A 17,490-nucleotide genomic window follows, 5' to 3' on the forward strand; every position below is an offset into this window, starting at 1 on the left:
GTGAAACTGAAAGTAGCTTGGAGCCACATTCTGTTACACCAAAGGGAAAATCATCAAAGTAAAAGAAACTGTTAGTGCTCCAGAGAGTATACGATAGGGTGTCCTACGCCTTGATGCCCCCTGCAGGAGACCTCATGGTCCTGCCATACCTTGCCCGAGAAAACGGTAGTGGACAGAGTCCTCCCAGTTGCCTAGAGAGGCAGCACAAGCAATCTGGAAAGAGGCTATAGGGGTTGGCAGATCAGATGCTGGCAGGGACCTAGAGAACTGAATGCCTCTTGGTTGTCTGCTAGGGTTGCCAACTCTCCAGGATTGTCCTGGAGTCTTTAGGAATTAAAGGTTAATTTTTAATGAAAGATTATGTGATCTGATGAAACCTCCAGGAATATGTCCAACCAAAGTTGGCAGCTCTACTGTCTGCTGGGACTATGCGGGGACCAGGAGAGCAACGAAACAGCTTCTGGCTTGCTGGATTTGAAGATGGGTTACAGGGAAGTGGTCCAGGGGCCTATAGAACAGCAATTAGTAAAGCAATGCATCATGTGGCTGTTATACTTAAAGGGTCTCTGGGTTGTGACCCAGAGCAGTGGGTGGGACTGGATGTCTCCACCCCCCTCAACTGTGAGGGGAAGTGGTTACACCCTAAGGAACAGAATCAGAACTGTGGAAACCCAGCGAAAGGACCGGACTGCACTGGAACTGACTCAGTGGGGAGGTCTGATAAGCAAGTGAGTCCAAGCAGAGTGGCTCAGCAGGCAGGCTAAGGCCTTAAGCAGAGGCAAGGAGAAGAAACCCTTGGGTGCTGCTCAGTACCGAAGTAGGAACCTTGCAATCTAGCCGGCCCACACGAGGATTCCGTGATGGGTCCTGTTCGGCTGCTACAGACTGAGCCTAGTAAGGACAGCAGGACACTGATCACTCTAGACAATGTACCCTGGAAGGGGTCTGTTCACTTTGCACATGGACAGAGTATGATTCAGTCAGAGCGCTGAATTACCAAAGACCTGCCTGACAAGCTCAGTGGCCGACAGAGACATTGTGAGAGGAAAAAAAGCATACAGGCCTACTTGTGAGGTGTGTGCAATCCATTACTCTGTTCTGCTTCAGTCTCTGGTGAAAAGTAAAGCTTTGCCGTGACAAACACGGCTGTGATGCCCTATTACAGAACCCCAGTAAAAACAAAAGGAAATAGATAGAGTTTAAAGAGAAATAAGTAATCTTAACATAAAATTCATGCTGCAATTAAGGCATCAGAGGAGTTATTTAGACTCAAGGAGGAGGGTAGTTGTATGGGCAAAATAGTTGGAGGCAGCAGCACAAGAAGATGATCTAATGCTGTGCAGCTGGGGGCATGGCTGACTGTCACAAGATCTGTCCATCACAGCATTCTTCCCTCTGATCCCAAGAAAGGAAATAGCCCCAAGAGCATGGGGACAAGACACTAAGACTGCACACAAAAACTGTAAAGGAGGAGTCACGCACCACTGTTAAAAATCTTCGTCAGGGTTGATAGCAACTACCTTTTTCAAGCAGTGCTAGAACGGCAAGCTTTAAGATGTGCTATATCCACCAGCCCTTCATTTGGAAGAACAAAGCTGTTTATTGTTCTTATTTGGCATGATGGCTCTGTTATCTGTATCACAAGCTGAGGAGATCTCCTATCATATTTATTGCCTAGTTCAGCACATTAAGTCCAATGTAACTATTACAGGACCGCTTGGGAATACTGACCATAAGATAATAACATTTAACATACCTGTGGTGAGAAGAACACCTCAGCAGTCCAACACGCTGGCATTTAATTTCAAAAAGGGGAATTATGCAAAAATGAGGAGGTTCATTAAACAGAAATTAAAAGGTACAGTGACTAGAGTAAAAGCCCTACAAGCTGAATGGAAACTTTTTAAGGACACCATAACAGAGGCCCAACTTAAATGTATACCCCAAATTCAAAAACATAGTAAGAGACTTAAAAGAGAGCCACCATGGCTTAACAACCATGTAAAAGAAGCAGTCACAGATCTTTTAAAAAGTGGAAGTCTAATACTAGTGAGGTAAATAAAAAGGAACATAAACACCGCCAAATTAAGTGTAAAAATGTAGTAAGAAAAGCCAAATAAGATTTTGAGGAACAGCTAGCCAAAAACTCAAAAAGTAATAGCAAAATGTTTTTTAGTACATTAGAAGCAGGAAGCCTGCTCAAAAACCAGTGGGGTCCCTGGACAATAGAGATACAAAAGGAGCAATCAAGGATGATAAAGCCATTGTGGAGAGACTAAATGATTTCTTTGCTTCAGTCTTCATGGCTGAGGATGTTACGATGTAGGTTTGGGAATCTCCCTCCTTTGTGGGTGATGAATCTGAGGAACTGCCCCAGATTGAAGTGTTATTAGAGGTGGTTTTGGAACAAATAAAAAAACTTAACAGTAACAAATCAGTGGGACCAGATGGCATTCACCCAAGGGTTCTGAAAGAACTCAAATGTGAAATTGAGGAACTATTGACTGTGGTTTGTAACCAATCCTTTAAATCGGCTTCCATACCCAAGGACTGGAAGACAGCTAACATAACGCCAATATTTAAAAAGGGCTCTAGAGGTGACCCTGGCAATTACAGACCAGTAAGTCTAACGTCAGTACCGGGCAAATTAGTTGAAACAATAGAATAAAATTGTCAGACACGTAGAAGAACATAATTTGTTGGGCAAAAGTCAACATGGTTTCTGTAAAGGGAAATCATGTCTTACTAATCTATTAAGAGTTCTTTGAAGGGGTCAAACATGTGGACAAGGGGGATCCAGTAGATATAGTATACTTAGATTTCCAGAAACCCTTTGACAAGGTTCCTCACCAAAGGCCCTTGTGTAAATTAGTTTATCATCGGATAAGAGGGAAGATCCTTTCATGGATTGAGAACTGGTTAAAAGACAGGAAACAAAGGGTAGGAATAAATGATACATTTTCAGAATGGAGAGTTGTAACTAGTGGTGTTCCCCAAGGGTCAGTCCTAGGACCAATTCTATTCAACTTATTCATAAACGATCTAGAGAAAGGGGTAAGCAGTGAGGTGGCAAACTAATCAGGAAAGAAATCTTGGAGACATTGTGGATAGTTCTCTGAAAACATCCACACAGTGTGCAGCGGCAGTCAAAAAAGCAAATAGGATGCTAGGAATTATTAAACAAGGGATAGAAAAAAAGACAAAGAATATCTTACTGCTCCTACATAAAACTATAGTACGCCCACATCTTGAATACTGTGTACACATGTGGTCTCCTCACCTCTAAAAAGATATTATGGCATTAGAAAAGGTTCAGAAAAGAGCAATTAAAATAATTAGGGGTTTGGAACGGGTCCCATATGAGGAGAAGCTAAAGAGACTCTTTTCAGTTTAGAAAAGAGGAGACTGAGGGGGGATATGATAGAGGTCTATAAAATCATGAGTGGTGTGGAGAGGGTGAATAAAGAAAAGTTATTTACTTGTTCCCATAATATAAGAAATAGAGGACACCAAATGAAATTAATGGGTAGCAGGTTTAAAACAAATAAAAGAAAGTTCTTCTTCACACAGCACACAGTAAACCTGTGGAACTCCTCGCCAGAGGAGGCTGTGAAGGCTAGGACTATAACAGTGTTTAAAAAAGAGCTAGATACATTCATGGAGGTTAAGTCCATAAAAGGCTATTAGCTGGGGATAAGGAATGGTGCCCTTAGCCTTTGTTTGTCAAAGGCTGGAGAAGGATGGCAGGAGACATACTGCTTGATCATTGTCTTCGGTACTCCATCTCTGGGGCACCTGGCTCTGGCCAGAGTCGGCAGACAGGATAGTGGGCTAGATAGACCTTTGGTCTGACCCAGTATGGCCGTTCTTATGTTTTTATGGAAGAGCATTATGCAATTTCTAAGAAACCAGCAGCTACAAAACAAAAAGCCAGCAAATTGTAGACTGAAAAGGTACACTGACCGGGAATCTTGGCTTCTATTAGTTAATATTTATATATTTTCAGTACTAACCCCAGAGGAACATGACTCCCAAAGTAGGAAGAACATTTCTTGAACAATGCAGTGTCTCCAGATTTCTATTAGAAGAGGCATCCCACAGTAACTATTTGCCCCCAGGAGCTAAACCAATTATTAAATGTAATTAGAGAATCTGGACTTTTCCAAATAAGCCACCATTGGATGAACAGCAGGGATTGCTCTCCACAATCTTCCTTTATGCTCATGGCCGCTGGCTCTCGCAGGCACACACTGAACAACTTGTTTAGCTCTCTCGCCCACTTGTAAAGAGAGATACATATTGTAATTTCAGAGACTTCTCAAAATGTTGAGAGTATCAGATAAAATCTGAGGAAGTATGCCCGTCTCTGAGGAGGGAGAGGCCACAGGTGCTCATCTTCTACAAGACTCCATATGGATAAGATTCCCCAAATCTATGCTTCTTCAAGCCTCAATATGGATAAGAGCCCCAAGTCTATGCTTCTTTGACACATCTAATCAGGGTGCATCTCATCAGCAAAATGTTTCAGTCAGCAAGCAAAGATGGGGGCAAAAAGAACAGGAAAGATGGCAAACCAATAGAAAAGATTAGACAAAGTCCACTTCCAAGTAACTCATGTCATGCTGAAGTCAGACCTCCTTTCATCACTTTTGCTGTAGCAGAAAGGGGGATGGATGAAGCATAGCCCTTCGATGGAAAAGGTGATCACTTTTATTCAAGCACATAACTTGTAAAATATTGCGATAAATTGTTTGGTTATCCCTCAAAAAAAGGCAGGAACAATATACTGGAGATAAGAATGGGAAATCTATTTACACCATTAGTGAGGGCAGCGGTAAAAGGAAAGCAGGTGATTATAAAGAGATCTTCAGTGTACGGCTATCTTCTCTGTGGACCATTTCACCTATTACATTCAATCTCATTGCTCCAGAATATGGACTATTTATTAATATAATAAATTGCAATGAAAATCTTTCAGAGGGGTACCTGTGCTAGTCTGCTGCAGCAAAAACAAGGTGTCGTCCTGTGGCACCTCTATAGCACTGGTCCTCCACATGGTAATGTAACACATCCATCTTTGCATGTGTATGTATACTGCCAAACGGAAGTTTCTACTTCATGCATCTAGTGCAGGGACTGGCAACTTTTCAAACTAAAGAGCCAAACTACATCAAAATTCAGAACAAGTGGTCAACAAAGAGCAGTATAAGAATGCTCATTTGCATGACTGAAAATATACAACTTAATATTATAGATAATTGACATGATGATTAATAGCAGCATAAATGAAACATTGTACTAGCAGACTTTATTTAATGGGACTTTGGCTGCTGCATCTTTTCACACATTTCTTTGAAGTTTACATCATAGCTGGTCAAATTTAGGTTCATGCGCGCATTCAAGCGACATGAGTAATGACACCTTTTTCAAATTTTGAATTAATTTTTCATTTTAATTTCAAAAGTTGCATGTGTTTTGGCAAAGAAAAAAGGGCCATATTTGGCTCGAGAGCCATATGTTGTAGACTCGTGATCTAGTAAAAATCTTGCGGTTATTGAAATAAAAGCTATTATGCTAGCTGACAGATTTCAAGCCCCTTACTTACACTGGTAAGCAGTTACTCATACGTAGTTCCGCTGAAGTCAATGAATTTGTATAACTGCTCACCACTGTGAGTAAGGCACTCACAATCTAGCTCTAAGTAAAATTAAAAAAAGTCGAATGTGCTTAAGAGAAATGGATTTTTTTTTTAACTTGGATCATGGTCAGGAATCTCTGGTGTCACTTGTGAATGGGTATATATCACATATTAATTATTTTGTGCTTGTTGAGTACAACAATATAAGTTTGTTTAAAAGCGATATAAATATCTGTTAATAAAAACATCATGCCAGGAAACTTCTCCACATCCCTCTTGAGGTTCATAAGGTTCACATTTCTCCCACTCTACACCAGTGTTCCCTCTAATTTTTATGTCAAATGCAGAATGAATTGTCATGTGTACCAATGTGGAGGTGCTGTGTTGTATGTCACCTCCATATTGGTGCACATACAATTCATTTTGCACATGGACAATCTCTGGTGAAGTAGGGCCAAGGGGTTCAGAGCGCGGGAGGGGGCTCAGGGTAAGGAGAATAAGGGGTCTAGCTGGGGACATGAGCTCTGGGTTGGAGCTAGAGTTGAGGCATTTGGGCTCCAGGTTGGGGCCAAGGGGTTTGGCATGTGGGAGCAGGCTCAGTGCTGCAGGGTCTGGGAAGACATTAGGGTGCAGGAAGGGGCTCAGGCTTAGGGTCTAAGGAGGGAGCCAGGGTGATGGAGGGAGCTTGGGCTGGGACAGGGGATTGTGATGTGAGGTGTTTACCTGGGGCAGCTCTTGTCTGCCTCGTGCTCACCTGCAGCTCTCATTGGCTGCGATTACCAGCCAATGGGAGATACAGGGCCAGAGCTTCCCGGTACTAATGGTGATGCAGCTCCAGCTGGCTGGGGGCGTAGGAACTGCAGTGCCTTGAGTCACCTTCTCCCCACCCCCAACTGGAGTGGCTGGCCCAGAACAGAGGGGCTTATAGGCTGCAGCCCACGGCCCTGAGCTGCAGCCTCTAAAGCCCCTTTCTTAATCTTGTCCTGCTGCTGGGGTCAGAGCAGTGCCACTGTGTCCTGGCAGCTCCCAGCTAGGGCTGAAGGAGCGTGCCCCTCCTTCAACCCCAGCAGGGAGTGACCACAGCCAGGGAGAGAGGTGGACTCCTTCGGACCTGGGAGCGCCAGCAGGGAGCTGCTGCAGCTGGGGAGAAGAGCCTCTCCCTTGGCCATGACAGCTCCCTATGCAGCAGCCCTGAGCCCCTGCACAGGGCTTATTAGGCAGCAATGTGGCTGTACAGTTTAGAGGGAACCTTGCTCTACACCAGTATATCTCAAAATGGGCCACGGGCCCACTATGGGAAAGCCACTAGCGGGCCCACACTGCTGTGTCACCTAAAGGGTCTTTAACCACGGAGCCTTGTGACTCCATTCCAGCTGAGATGCGGGAAGCAGCAGCAGCCTGGCCACAATGGGAGCCTTTATGGAAATGAAGTAGCATGGGCCCGCTAGCATCTTTCCCAAAGCGGGCCCGCAGCCCGCTGTCAGAAACACTGCTCTACACCTCTCCTTGAAGCCTTGCAAGGGAGCTGTGTTAATGCTGTCAAAAAGACTGGAATTAAAGCAAGTACTGGGCATAGGATTTAAATTTGGAAACTAATGATTTTAAATACATTACCTAACTCCTCTGAACCTCTCTCGATACTATAGTGATCAGCACCTCTCTAATAATTAGACAGTTTGTTCATCTGTAAAAGAGGGCTAAAATTCTTTCTCATCTTTATAAAGTATTTTGAGATGTAGCCCTTGATTTTAGAGGTGTTAAGCAGTCACCTCTTCAAATGAAATCAGTAAGAGCCGTGGGTTCTCAGAATCTCTGTAGAAAAGTGCTACAGAAGTACCAAGTATTCTTATTTATCTTTTGGGACTCATGAACACTGCTTGTTTAAAAGTGGAATTTGTCCCTGTGCAGAGCACCAGCACAAGGCCTAAGTGCCATGTAAAAGGATCTCCTTTGTTTTTTCCCTGGAGGATAGGAGACCCCAGACATGCCCAGTTATCTACATGGCAGATGGGAAGGTAAGCTTACAGATAGGCCCCTGTTTCTTAATCTGTGTGAGGCTGAACCACGCCCTTTGCAAGCTCTCATGTTTATATTGAGTATCTCAGTGCACCCAAGAATAACTCCTTCCTGAGCCAACTCAAAGGGGGTCAGCAGCACCATCTTTGTTCTGGGCTACCTGCAAGGCAGATTGCATCTGGATGGGCTGCTGAATTGGGCCTGCTTTGTTCGATTTTGCTGGGAGTTGGCTGTGCTCCCCATGGAGTCATGGATGGAGAGCTCCTGGATAGCAGTTCTGCAGGTGGCTTCAGGAGCTTTCTGCTCAGGGTTATCTCTTTTCCCAGCTGACTACAATTTCCTCTTTTTTAGAGGGTTCCCCCATACAAAACATAATTGACAGGGCTGGATCGGCAGGCCCAGCACGTAGGGCCTCCCTGGCACTTCTGTCATCAGTGTGGGGTCTATACGTGCTGTCACTAGGGATGTTAAATACAGGTTAACTAACTAATCGACTAGTTAATGGATTTTCCATTGACTAGTTGATTAGTCTATAAGCGGGTGAGCCTTGGGAGCTAACCCTGCTGCGGCTCTGCCTTTTAAATGTATTAAGAGTCTGCTGGTTCTTAACACATTTAAAAGGCTGGTGTGCAGCGGGGGAGACTTGGTGCAAGCTGGGCCAGCTGATTCCCAGCTTGCGCTGGGTCCCGCCTGCTGCGCTTTAGCCTTTTTAATGTATTAAGAGCTGGTGAGCTCTTAATACATTTAAAAAGCAGAGTCACAGAGTCTGGGACTGAGCGTGAGCTGGGAATCAGCTGATTCCCACCTTGTGCCTAGTCCCTGCTACTCTTCTGCCCCCCACAGAGAGAGTGCTGGGGGGAGGGGAGGACCAGGTTTTAAGTTGGCTCCCGCTCCCCCTCTTGCCGCCTCTGACAGAGGCAGCAAGTGGGGGAAAGCAACTAGTCAAGGGACTAGTCAACTATCCGATAAGCTTTTGCTTATCGAATAGTTGATTAGTCAACTAGTCGCTTACATCCCTAACTGTCACAATGTGTTTTGAGAGCTTAAGGAGTTAATAATAGTATATAGCAGAGTTTCTCAAACTGTGGGTCCCGACCCCCCAGGGGGTCGCGAGCAACTTAGAGGGGGGTTGTGAGCAACTGAGAGGGGGGTCGCGGAATCATAAGTTTGAGAACCCCTGGTATATAGGCTTTGCGCTGACCTTCTCTATATTCATATCCAGTTGTGATACATCTAGAAATTCACCTGAACTTTTAAATAACATTTGTAAAGCGGCATGTCTGTTTGCCACACTTGCAGTGAGGGCTCCCATTGGCTGGTTTGGCTTCCAGGAGGATCATTAACATTTTATTACAAAGAAAAAACAGACTCAGTTCCATAGCCATGGCAACATACCTGTCTGCTACAGTGGGAATATTTTGTTGCAAACAAAAATGCTCAGACAACTAAACATTTCATGCTTATTTTCAGAAAAGCCTCTCATCTTGAGAAACAGACCATCCAAAGGACAGCGTCACTGTCACAGCTAGGAGAGGAGGTGCTTTCTAACAAAACAGCTGAATAAAAATGCAATTGCGGTCTCACTTTGGTCAAAAGAAGACCCTCGCTGCTTGCTCCTTACAGTCTTGCTCAAATAGCTACATTACAATGTGAAAAGAGATGTAATTGGGAATAGTTATTAAGCCATACAACAGCAGGTTTCCCTGTAGTCTCTGGAGCATTTGATAATTTTCTATGGAGAGCTTACTGGTAACATGGTGACAGCCCTCCTCTTGGTTTCCATCTGCCAAACCCCATGATAAGAAATCTAAAAATGTAATACTCTACTAACGTAAACAACTGCTGTAATTATGTGATGTTATGTAATCATAAATGAGAGAGGACGTGGGTCAGTGCAATCAGAAATGGGAGGGGAGATGTTCATGAAAACAGGGTTACTGACCTCTTCTAATTTTTTTTTGAGATGTGTTGCTCATGCCCATTCTCATTCTGATGGGTGTGTGAGCACACCACGTGCATGACTGTCAGAAAGCCTCCCCTACCGGTACCCTGTTGGGTCAGCTGTGGAGCCCCCTGGCGTGGTGCTAATAAGGTGATGTATATTTGCCACTGCCAACACACCACCTGCTCAATTCCTTCTTGTCAGATCACTCGGACAGAGGCGAAGCAGGCGGGATTTGGAAGGGACACGAGCAAGCCATCTTGAAGAACAATAGTTACAAGAGGTAGGTAACTTTTTCTTCTTCTTCAAGTGTTTGCTCATGTCCATTTTGATAGGTGACTCCCAAGCAGTTCTCTTGTAAGAGGCACTGGAGTTCAGTTAGTTGCAGATTGTAGCATCATCCCTGGTGTACTGGATGCCAGTGTAGTAGGCTTCAAATGTGTGACCAGAGGACCAAGTTGCTGCCTTGCAGATGTCTTGAACTGGGACATGCGCGACAAAGGCCATGAAAGATGCTTGCACTCTTGTGAGATGTGGTAGAGGCGGCACCTTCCCCAGATTATAGTACGTATGTATACAGGAAGTGATCCATGCTGAAATGCACTGCGAGGATATGGGGAAACCTCTCATTCTCTTGCGATGGCAATAAAGAGCTGAGGTGATTTACAGAATGGTTTTGTGCATTCATATAGAATGCCAGGGAGCATCTGACACCAGGGGAATGGAGCACTCGCTTTCTGTTGCTTGCATGGGGTTTCTGGAAGAACATGGGGAGGAAAATATCCGGATTAACGTGGAATTAGGAAACCACTTTGGGGAGGAAAGTGGGGTGCGGGTGCAGGGAGACCATATCTTTGTAAAACACAGTATAGGGGGCTCACATATCAGCACCCTTAACTTGGAGACTCTCCTAGCAATAGTATAACTACCAGGAAGACCATCTTCCAGGAGAGGTAGGAGAGAGGGCAGGTGGCAATGGGTTTGAGTGGCAGGCCCAGGAGCTTGGCTAAGACCAAGCTAAGGTCTCACTGGGGAACTGGTTGCCTTACCTGCGGGCAAAGCTGATCTAATCCCTTAAGGAAGTAGCTGACCACTGGGTTAGAAAATACCAATCTACCCCCCATGCTTTGATGACAGACGGAAATAGCCGCCAGGTGTACTTGTACAGATGATGTTGCAATGCCTTGTTGCTTGAAACACAGTAAGCAATCCAGGATAGTGGGTATGGGCACGTGTTGTGCCCCGCTGTAAGGACCAGATCAAAAACCATTTCCACTTTGCCAAGTATGCGTCACAGGTAGAAGATTTCCCGCTCTCTAGGAGGGCCTCCCTCACTAGGATGGAACGTAATGGTGGGTATACCCTTGGTTGTAGCAGGACCGAGAGTGCAAAAGGAGGAAAGCTTAGCATGTTGTTACAAGGAGGAGGGAGAAAAATTGTTTTCCTTGGCCTCTGAGGACAGGACAAGAAGCAAGGGGCTTAAATTGCAGCAAGGGAGGTTTAGGTTGGACATTAGGAAAAGCTTCCTACCTGTCAGGGTGGTTGAACACTGGAATAAATTGCCTGGGGAGGTTGTGGAATCTCCAGCACTGGAGATATTTAAGAGCAGATTAGACTGACATCTGTCAGGAATGATCTGGACGGTGCTTGGTCCTGCCGTGAGGGCAGGGGACTGGGCTTGATGACCTCTCGAGGTCTCTTCTAGTTCTATGATCTTCTTTCTACTCTGCTAGGCAGTAGGCAGGGTCTTTAGGAGAATGGACAATAATAGGAAGGAATATCAAGAAGTCCTAACAGTTAATTGGGCAAACTAGTTTGAGGAGTTGAAAACCTGAGACATTTGAAAATCGTTAGGAAAAATGTTCAAGGGGTGTAGGGGCTAGTTGAGGAGCCCACCCTTTTTGCTAAACTGGAGTGTAACAAAGCCTGTGTCCATGGAAAGGGGATGTTCAGCAAGGAAAGCAGGATCAGGCCCAGACAAGCAGGCAGGTAAAAGACAGACTGAAGGCACTGTGGCAGAAGTAAGGAAAAGTAGTAAGTACAGGCATTGGAAATGCAGATCCTTGGAACACAGCAGCTGAGGATTGCCTGCTGGTTTGCCATGTCCCCTCCCCCTGGGCATAGACCTTGCAGCCAAACAGGTCTAGTTTTTCGGTCTCCTTAGGGTACTAGGTTGATGCCACTGCCGTTGCCGAAGCGGGTGCTGGAGAAGTGCTGCTAGTACAGCCAACTCAGATGTGGAATCCCTAGCTGGCGAGGGGGGATGTACTCTCAGTTCAATGAGGTTGCGTGTGGGCTCGAATGTATCAGCTGTGGAGGAAAAAAAAAAAATCTATGTCCTCCTCCCAGACCTCTCTGATGGGCGAGCCCTCTGGCACTGCACTTGACAAACTCCTCCACAGAACCAGAACTGTCCATGCTAGACTGTGCTGTGCCAGCTTGGAGGAGCCCGATACCAGGCACTCCTTTCCGGAGCCCTTGTGTGAGGGCCTGACGGGGGACTGGCCTCGGTACTTTCTCTTAGGCGGCACTGGGGACTGGGACTGCTACCTTGTGCACATACCCTGCAGATATGCAGGGGAACAATGACAGTGCCTCTTTGAAGAGTCCTTCTTTGGCACCAAGGGACGCTGCGGCAAAGCCAGCACGCTGGAAGTTGCTGGCGTCTGTACTGCTGTTGAGGGTGGAGTGCCGCTTCCAGCAGAAAGCGTTTAAGGCAATAGCCCCTTTTCCTTTTTGGTCTGTGTTGGAAACCTGGCAGATGGGACACTTGTCTGTTTAATGTCCTTCTCCCACGCCCTTCAAATAGGATCTGTGCAGATCGTCCCTAGGCACAGGCTTCAAGCAGTTTGTGCAGGATTTAAACCCCTGCAACCATGGCATACCCCGGTCTAAGAAAGGAAATGTAGAGGAAACCCCCCCAAGTCCAAATTCTAACAATTAAACTCTCTCTAACTAATTAGAACAGAACCCAAACAAGAACCAACTATGGCTAGGTGAGCGCTTGCGAAGCAAGAGTGGGTAGCTCCAACGACCATCACTGGTGGTAAGAAGGAACTGAGCAGGTGGCGGGTTGGCAGTGGCACATATACACTGCCATACCAGCACCACTCCACGGAGCTCCGCAACTGACCCCACGGGTACCACTAGGAAATACTTTCTGACGATCATGCACATGACGCACGCATACGTCTATCGGAATGGACATGAGCAAACACTCGAAGAACAATCTCTCTATTAAGTTGTGAGCCTACATTGTGAAGAAGCTTGGGAACCTCAGTTCTTTACATTAAGCATCATGTGTAAAAAGAAGCAAATGCACAGCACTTACCTGGAAATGTCACTTTACAAGCCAGTCACACTAAAGATGACTGTGTTATCGTAAATCAATAAAAGCAAGACAATTAATGGCCCTTTTGCTCAGTACCTGAGTATCTCAAGTTTCTCCAGCCCCTTTACTGTCATGATCTTTAAGGTTGTTGAATAAAGCTGTCTTACCTTTTCCAGGCTGACACTCAGCAACACTTTCAGATTGCTGGAGGTGGTTTTCTGACTGGGGTTACATTTTAAATCCTCACTGGGTCAGATTCTGATAATTATCATGCATGTAATTTTTCACAGGCTTGAATTAAGTTGCTGGTTTTATTTCAGCTGCTTATTAGTAACAGCTCTTCAAGGTTCTAGTTGAAAGAAGACAGTTTCCTCTGGAATATCAGATAGCAGCATTTCACTGGTACTACTTACTCTGTTGTTTTGTACACATCAGAGTACAGCCCCGCCTTCTGGTACTTCTTCTTTGGGGGCCTAGGAGCCTTTTTCTCACGCTGGGTAAAAGAAGGCATAAGCTGCTCAGTGTTTTCAGATTCATGTACCTTCCCAATGGCTTCGAGGTGACTAGGTGACTCAGTTGATGTCTCAGAAAAGCTGGAAGAAAATGTAAAGAGAAATTTATGGCAACATTATTATTCTACTTTGAACAAAGACAACCAACAAAAATCTCTGCAGCTTGTTAAATGGCCAAATGACTTTATCAGATTAAAACTTTTTTGCCAATTACTGCAATTCAGACAGGATATTTTACAAGTAACAATTAATTTGTAGAAACAAGAAATCAATGTTATTGAAGTGCAAAGCACAAAGTAATTTAAATATCTGCGTTGCATAGGTATAGGCACAAACAGGTGTCTAACATGTATTTACAAGTAGGCAAATGTGCTCACACCGTGTTACTAAGTTTCTCCAGCCGGCAGAGAGAAATATTAAACAATTTAGAACTAACTTCATTTCAGCATAAGTTCGTTTTGGTTCTGAAAATAGGGGATCTAATGAAACCGTCCAGCATTCCTCCAAAATTTTCAGATTATTTTTCCCCAGACAGTCCTGAAAACCTAGGGCTCGATTCTTTCTCACTTACACTAATATAAATAAAAAGTTACTCCACTAAAGTCAATCAAATAATCCAATACTGGTGAATGTGACCAAGTGGATGTCTACTCTGGAAATGTAGGTGTGACTGCAGCACAAATAGGCATACCCATGGTAGCTTTGATTTAGTTAGCATGAGTACGCTAGAGCAATGAAGACCAAATGGCACGGAACAAAAGGGTGGACCAGGAACTTGAATACAGTACATATCCAGAATCCCGACCAAAGCCTGTGTTACCCCCTCTGTACTAACTATGACACCTGCACCAATCTGAATAAAGACAGAGGGGGTACACTCCCCTGTATTGCAAACAACCCTTGTTTGGTGGTGTAGAGGTATCCCGAGAGGACAATCAAATGGTTGGTTTATAAACAGAGCTTGAAGTAGTTTCTGAAATGCCCAGGTGATGGAATATATTCAACTTTGGGTATTAAACAGAAGCTGTGTTTACACTGCAAGCCCCTGGTGGCAGCATGCAGGATATTCGTTGCCACAGCTGTGGTGAAAAGCAGCTATGCCCATACTGCGGTGTACAGCAACACACAGTGAAAGGCTCAGCAAGGTGGAAGCAACAAGGCAGGGAGCCCACTTCCTCCTTGCTTCCAGACTCTTTCCTTGCTGCAGAAGCCTTTCCCTATGGCAGAGAAAGACTGCAGCAGTGGGGAGGCAGCAGGCCATTACACTGCTAAAAACAGCAGAAGAGACAGGTGAGGCATTGCTCGGGTATGTCACGGAGCTGTGTAGAGTACATGCTCACAGGGCTCCTATTTATCCAGGGCTAAAGGGCATGCTGTGTACGTACTCTGCTCACCACCATAAGGAGTGTGCAATGTAGACATACTTGTAATGGGGCGTCACCCAAAACTGACCCATCTCAGAGATTTCTATTTGTTGGGCTTGGTCTTCAGCCCCATCCAAAGGTTGCAGACAACTGTAAGCTCTGTTTCTAAAGCTATTGTGAAAGAAAAAATGGGAGTTCGCTGCTGCACAGGTTGAATTATTAGCTAATCAATGAAGGTGGATTCTGATTAGGGATGTTAAATATCAGTTAATTGAATAGTCGATTAACCTCATGAATTTTTATCAGTTAGTTGACTATTCTATAGTCCCCAGGCAGCCCCTGTCCGGGAGGAGGGGTCTGAGCTCCCAGACCCAGCACAAGCTGGAAATGAGCCGGGCTGCCTGTCCACCCGGCTCCTAATACACTTTGAATGCAGAGCCGCAGCAGGGGTAGGTCCAGGACCCAGTACAAGCTGGGACTGAGCTGGGCTCCTGGCCAGCCTGCTAAAAAATTTACTGACAATGGGTGGGGGTGGAGGGGGCGGGGGGAGGGAAACGCATGTAGTCTATAGCATTAACCTACAAGTTTTGCTTATTGGTTAATCGCCTACACTATTACATCCCTAATGCTGACCCAGTGTGGGCATTCTTACAATGTTATTTTAAGCAATGCAATGTCTTGCTCCCTTAAGACTCAAATGAGAGGCAACTCATGATCTGTGGTGTTATATACAAATGTTAACAGTAAATACTGCATGGCCAATACATACTGGACCAGGAAGGGTAAAGTTCTACACATGCCTTACTGAAGGATGCAGAGAAATATGAGCACTGAAGTTTATCCTGCTGATGGAGAATTTAGCTTTCCCATATAAGGGAATGAATTAGGTGGAGCTGTTGAAATGCCAGGAGTATGACAAGGTTCTATTTTGCACTTAAACTGAGAGTTCAACCTCTTTTTTTTTCATATGAAAGAGACAGTATACATCACCTCTGAATAAAACTTACATTTGAAAATCCTCAGAAAACTCATCTGTTAATTTCTGAGTTCCAATCAATTTAAAATTGGATTAAAAGTTCACATTCCCAACTCTCACAATAACTTGGGCCCCTCTTGGTTAAAAACTAAAACCAGACTTCTAACTTCCTACAATGAGAGTTTGGAGGGCTGGGGTAAACGTAATTTGTAGTTAAACCTAACAATTATTTACATTATTTGTCCTAATTTAATCTTTATGGTTTGCAATTAGCTGATAATGTAAACTATCTACTTCCATTATCCAATGCAAGGCAGGAAAGCAGCACAGGAAAGGAGTATGCCTGCCTTTGACATATGGCCTTAGTTATGTTCTCTGCATCTGAAATTGGGTTATGCTACCTTCCGGCACCTTCTTCCTCAAGCATAAGTGGGCATTGACTGTCCAGAACTGCAGAACAGTGACAGAAAGTATGAGGCAAACATGGTAGTCTGTTTGTGGGGGTGAGTCTGGGGAAGGAGGTATTGGGGAACAGTTACATTTGTGGCTACCATCATAGTTTATCACTCCATTGTCCATGGTGTACTGTGATTGTCCATGGTGTACTGTGATTGTAAGGTGTACACTTTAACTTTTCTTAGTCTCTTGATTTTATGTTGGGTATGTCACAACTAGATCATCCTTAATTGACACAAAATGTAGTGATTTTTTATATTCATTTATATTGAAGAAAATGCATATCAAAGAGCTCCATGATGAATGGAACTGTTATTTACACTTCCTCACTGGGTGTAGAGACAACCTTTGTTATAACCTTCCTGCCACCCAAACTGTCAACTGTCATGATGACAGCCTAAAAATATTCTTTGCTAATCAAAGAATCAGACAAATAATTTCCATTAATTGCTCCATCTGAAGCACTAGCCAGAGGGAGATCAGATTTCTCTAAGATTTTCTGCATCCAGTCTTTGTAAATCTGAATGTTAGAATTACATCAGATACCCTCCTTATCTTTTTGTGGGTGATATTCAATAGTGCCTAAAGGAACCTGAGATACCTTAAAGAAGGCTGATTATCAGAAAATTTTGGGCATCCCCCTTCTGAAAATCAAGTCCCTTTCAGATTTCCCAAATTGGACACACAGCAATGAGGCACTCCAAAACACTACTTACTTCTGAAAATCTTGCCCATGGCTTGCCCATGGCGGGACCTTGCACAGCCGGAGCAGTATGCCATGGGCTGGGGGGATTTTACAGGGATGAAGATGATGATGGATGCCTTTTGCTACACATTTGCAAAAATGCAGCCGGTGTTCTGCTCAGTGTAGCTCTATTCACAAGGGACTCTGTGAGCCATTAGTCATCCTGGCAGTGCATGTGGCTTCTCTACCGCAAGCTCCACAGTTCCCAGAAGCCATATTATGGCTTCTTCCTGCACTAATGCTGAGGATGACTGCTCCCTGGCATTAAGCCTCGTGCAGGGGCTCAGGGCTCAGTGGAAAGAGATGTCTCTCCCCAAGCACCGAAGCTGCTGTGGCCAGCGGGGGGGACAGAGGGGAGGAGAGGGGAACCCTCCTTGCCCGACCCAGCACGGGTCTATTCTGCAGCCTGCAGAGAAGCAGCCAGCACAGCAAGTCCATCTCCTAAGAAGGGGAAACCACAGGGCTCTGTGTGGTGCCCCCACTCTATGCGTGGGAGGACACTTGCTAGCC

The 17,490-nt window shown here is 44.8% G+C and overlaps 1 protein-coding gene across 2 annotated transcripts in view; it reads right to left on the minus strand.

Moving 5' to 3' along the window:
• ASH1L (ASH1 like histone lysine methyltransferase) overlaps positions 1 to 17,490 on the minus strand; it is a 158,773-nt gene that overhangs the window by 44,487 nt on the left and 96,796 nt on the right. For both annotated transcript variants that reach the window (XM_075907956.2, XM_075907958.2), the window contains one exon: positions 13,341 to 13,520. In XM_075907956.2, coding sequence (XP_075764071.2) covers positions 13,341 to 13,520 — 180 coding nt within the window. The remainder of the gene's footprint in view (positions 1 to 13,340; positions 13,521 to 17,490) is intronic.

Source organism: Pelodiscus sinensis, chromosome 22 (genome assembly GCF_052426305.1).
Source record: "Pelodiscus sinensis isolate ZL-2025 chromosome 22, ASM5242630v1, whole genome shotgun sequence".
NCBI lineage: Eukaryota > Metazoa > Chordata > Testudines > Trionychidae > Pelodiscus > Pelodiscus sinensis.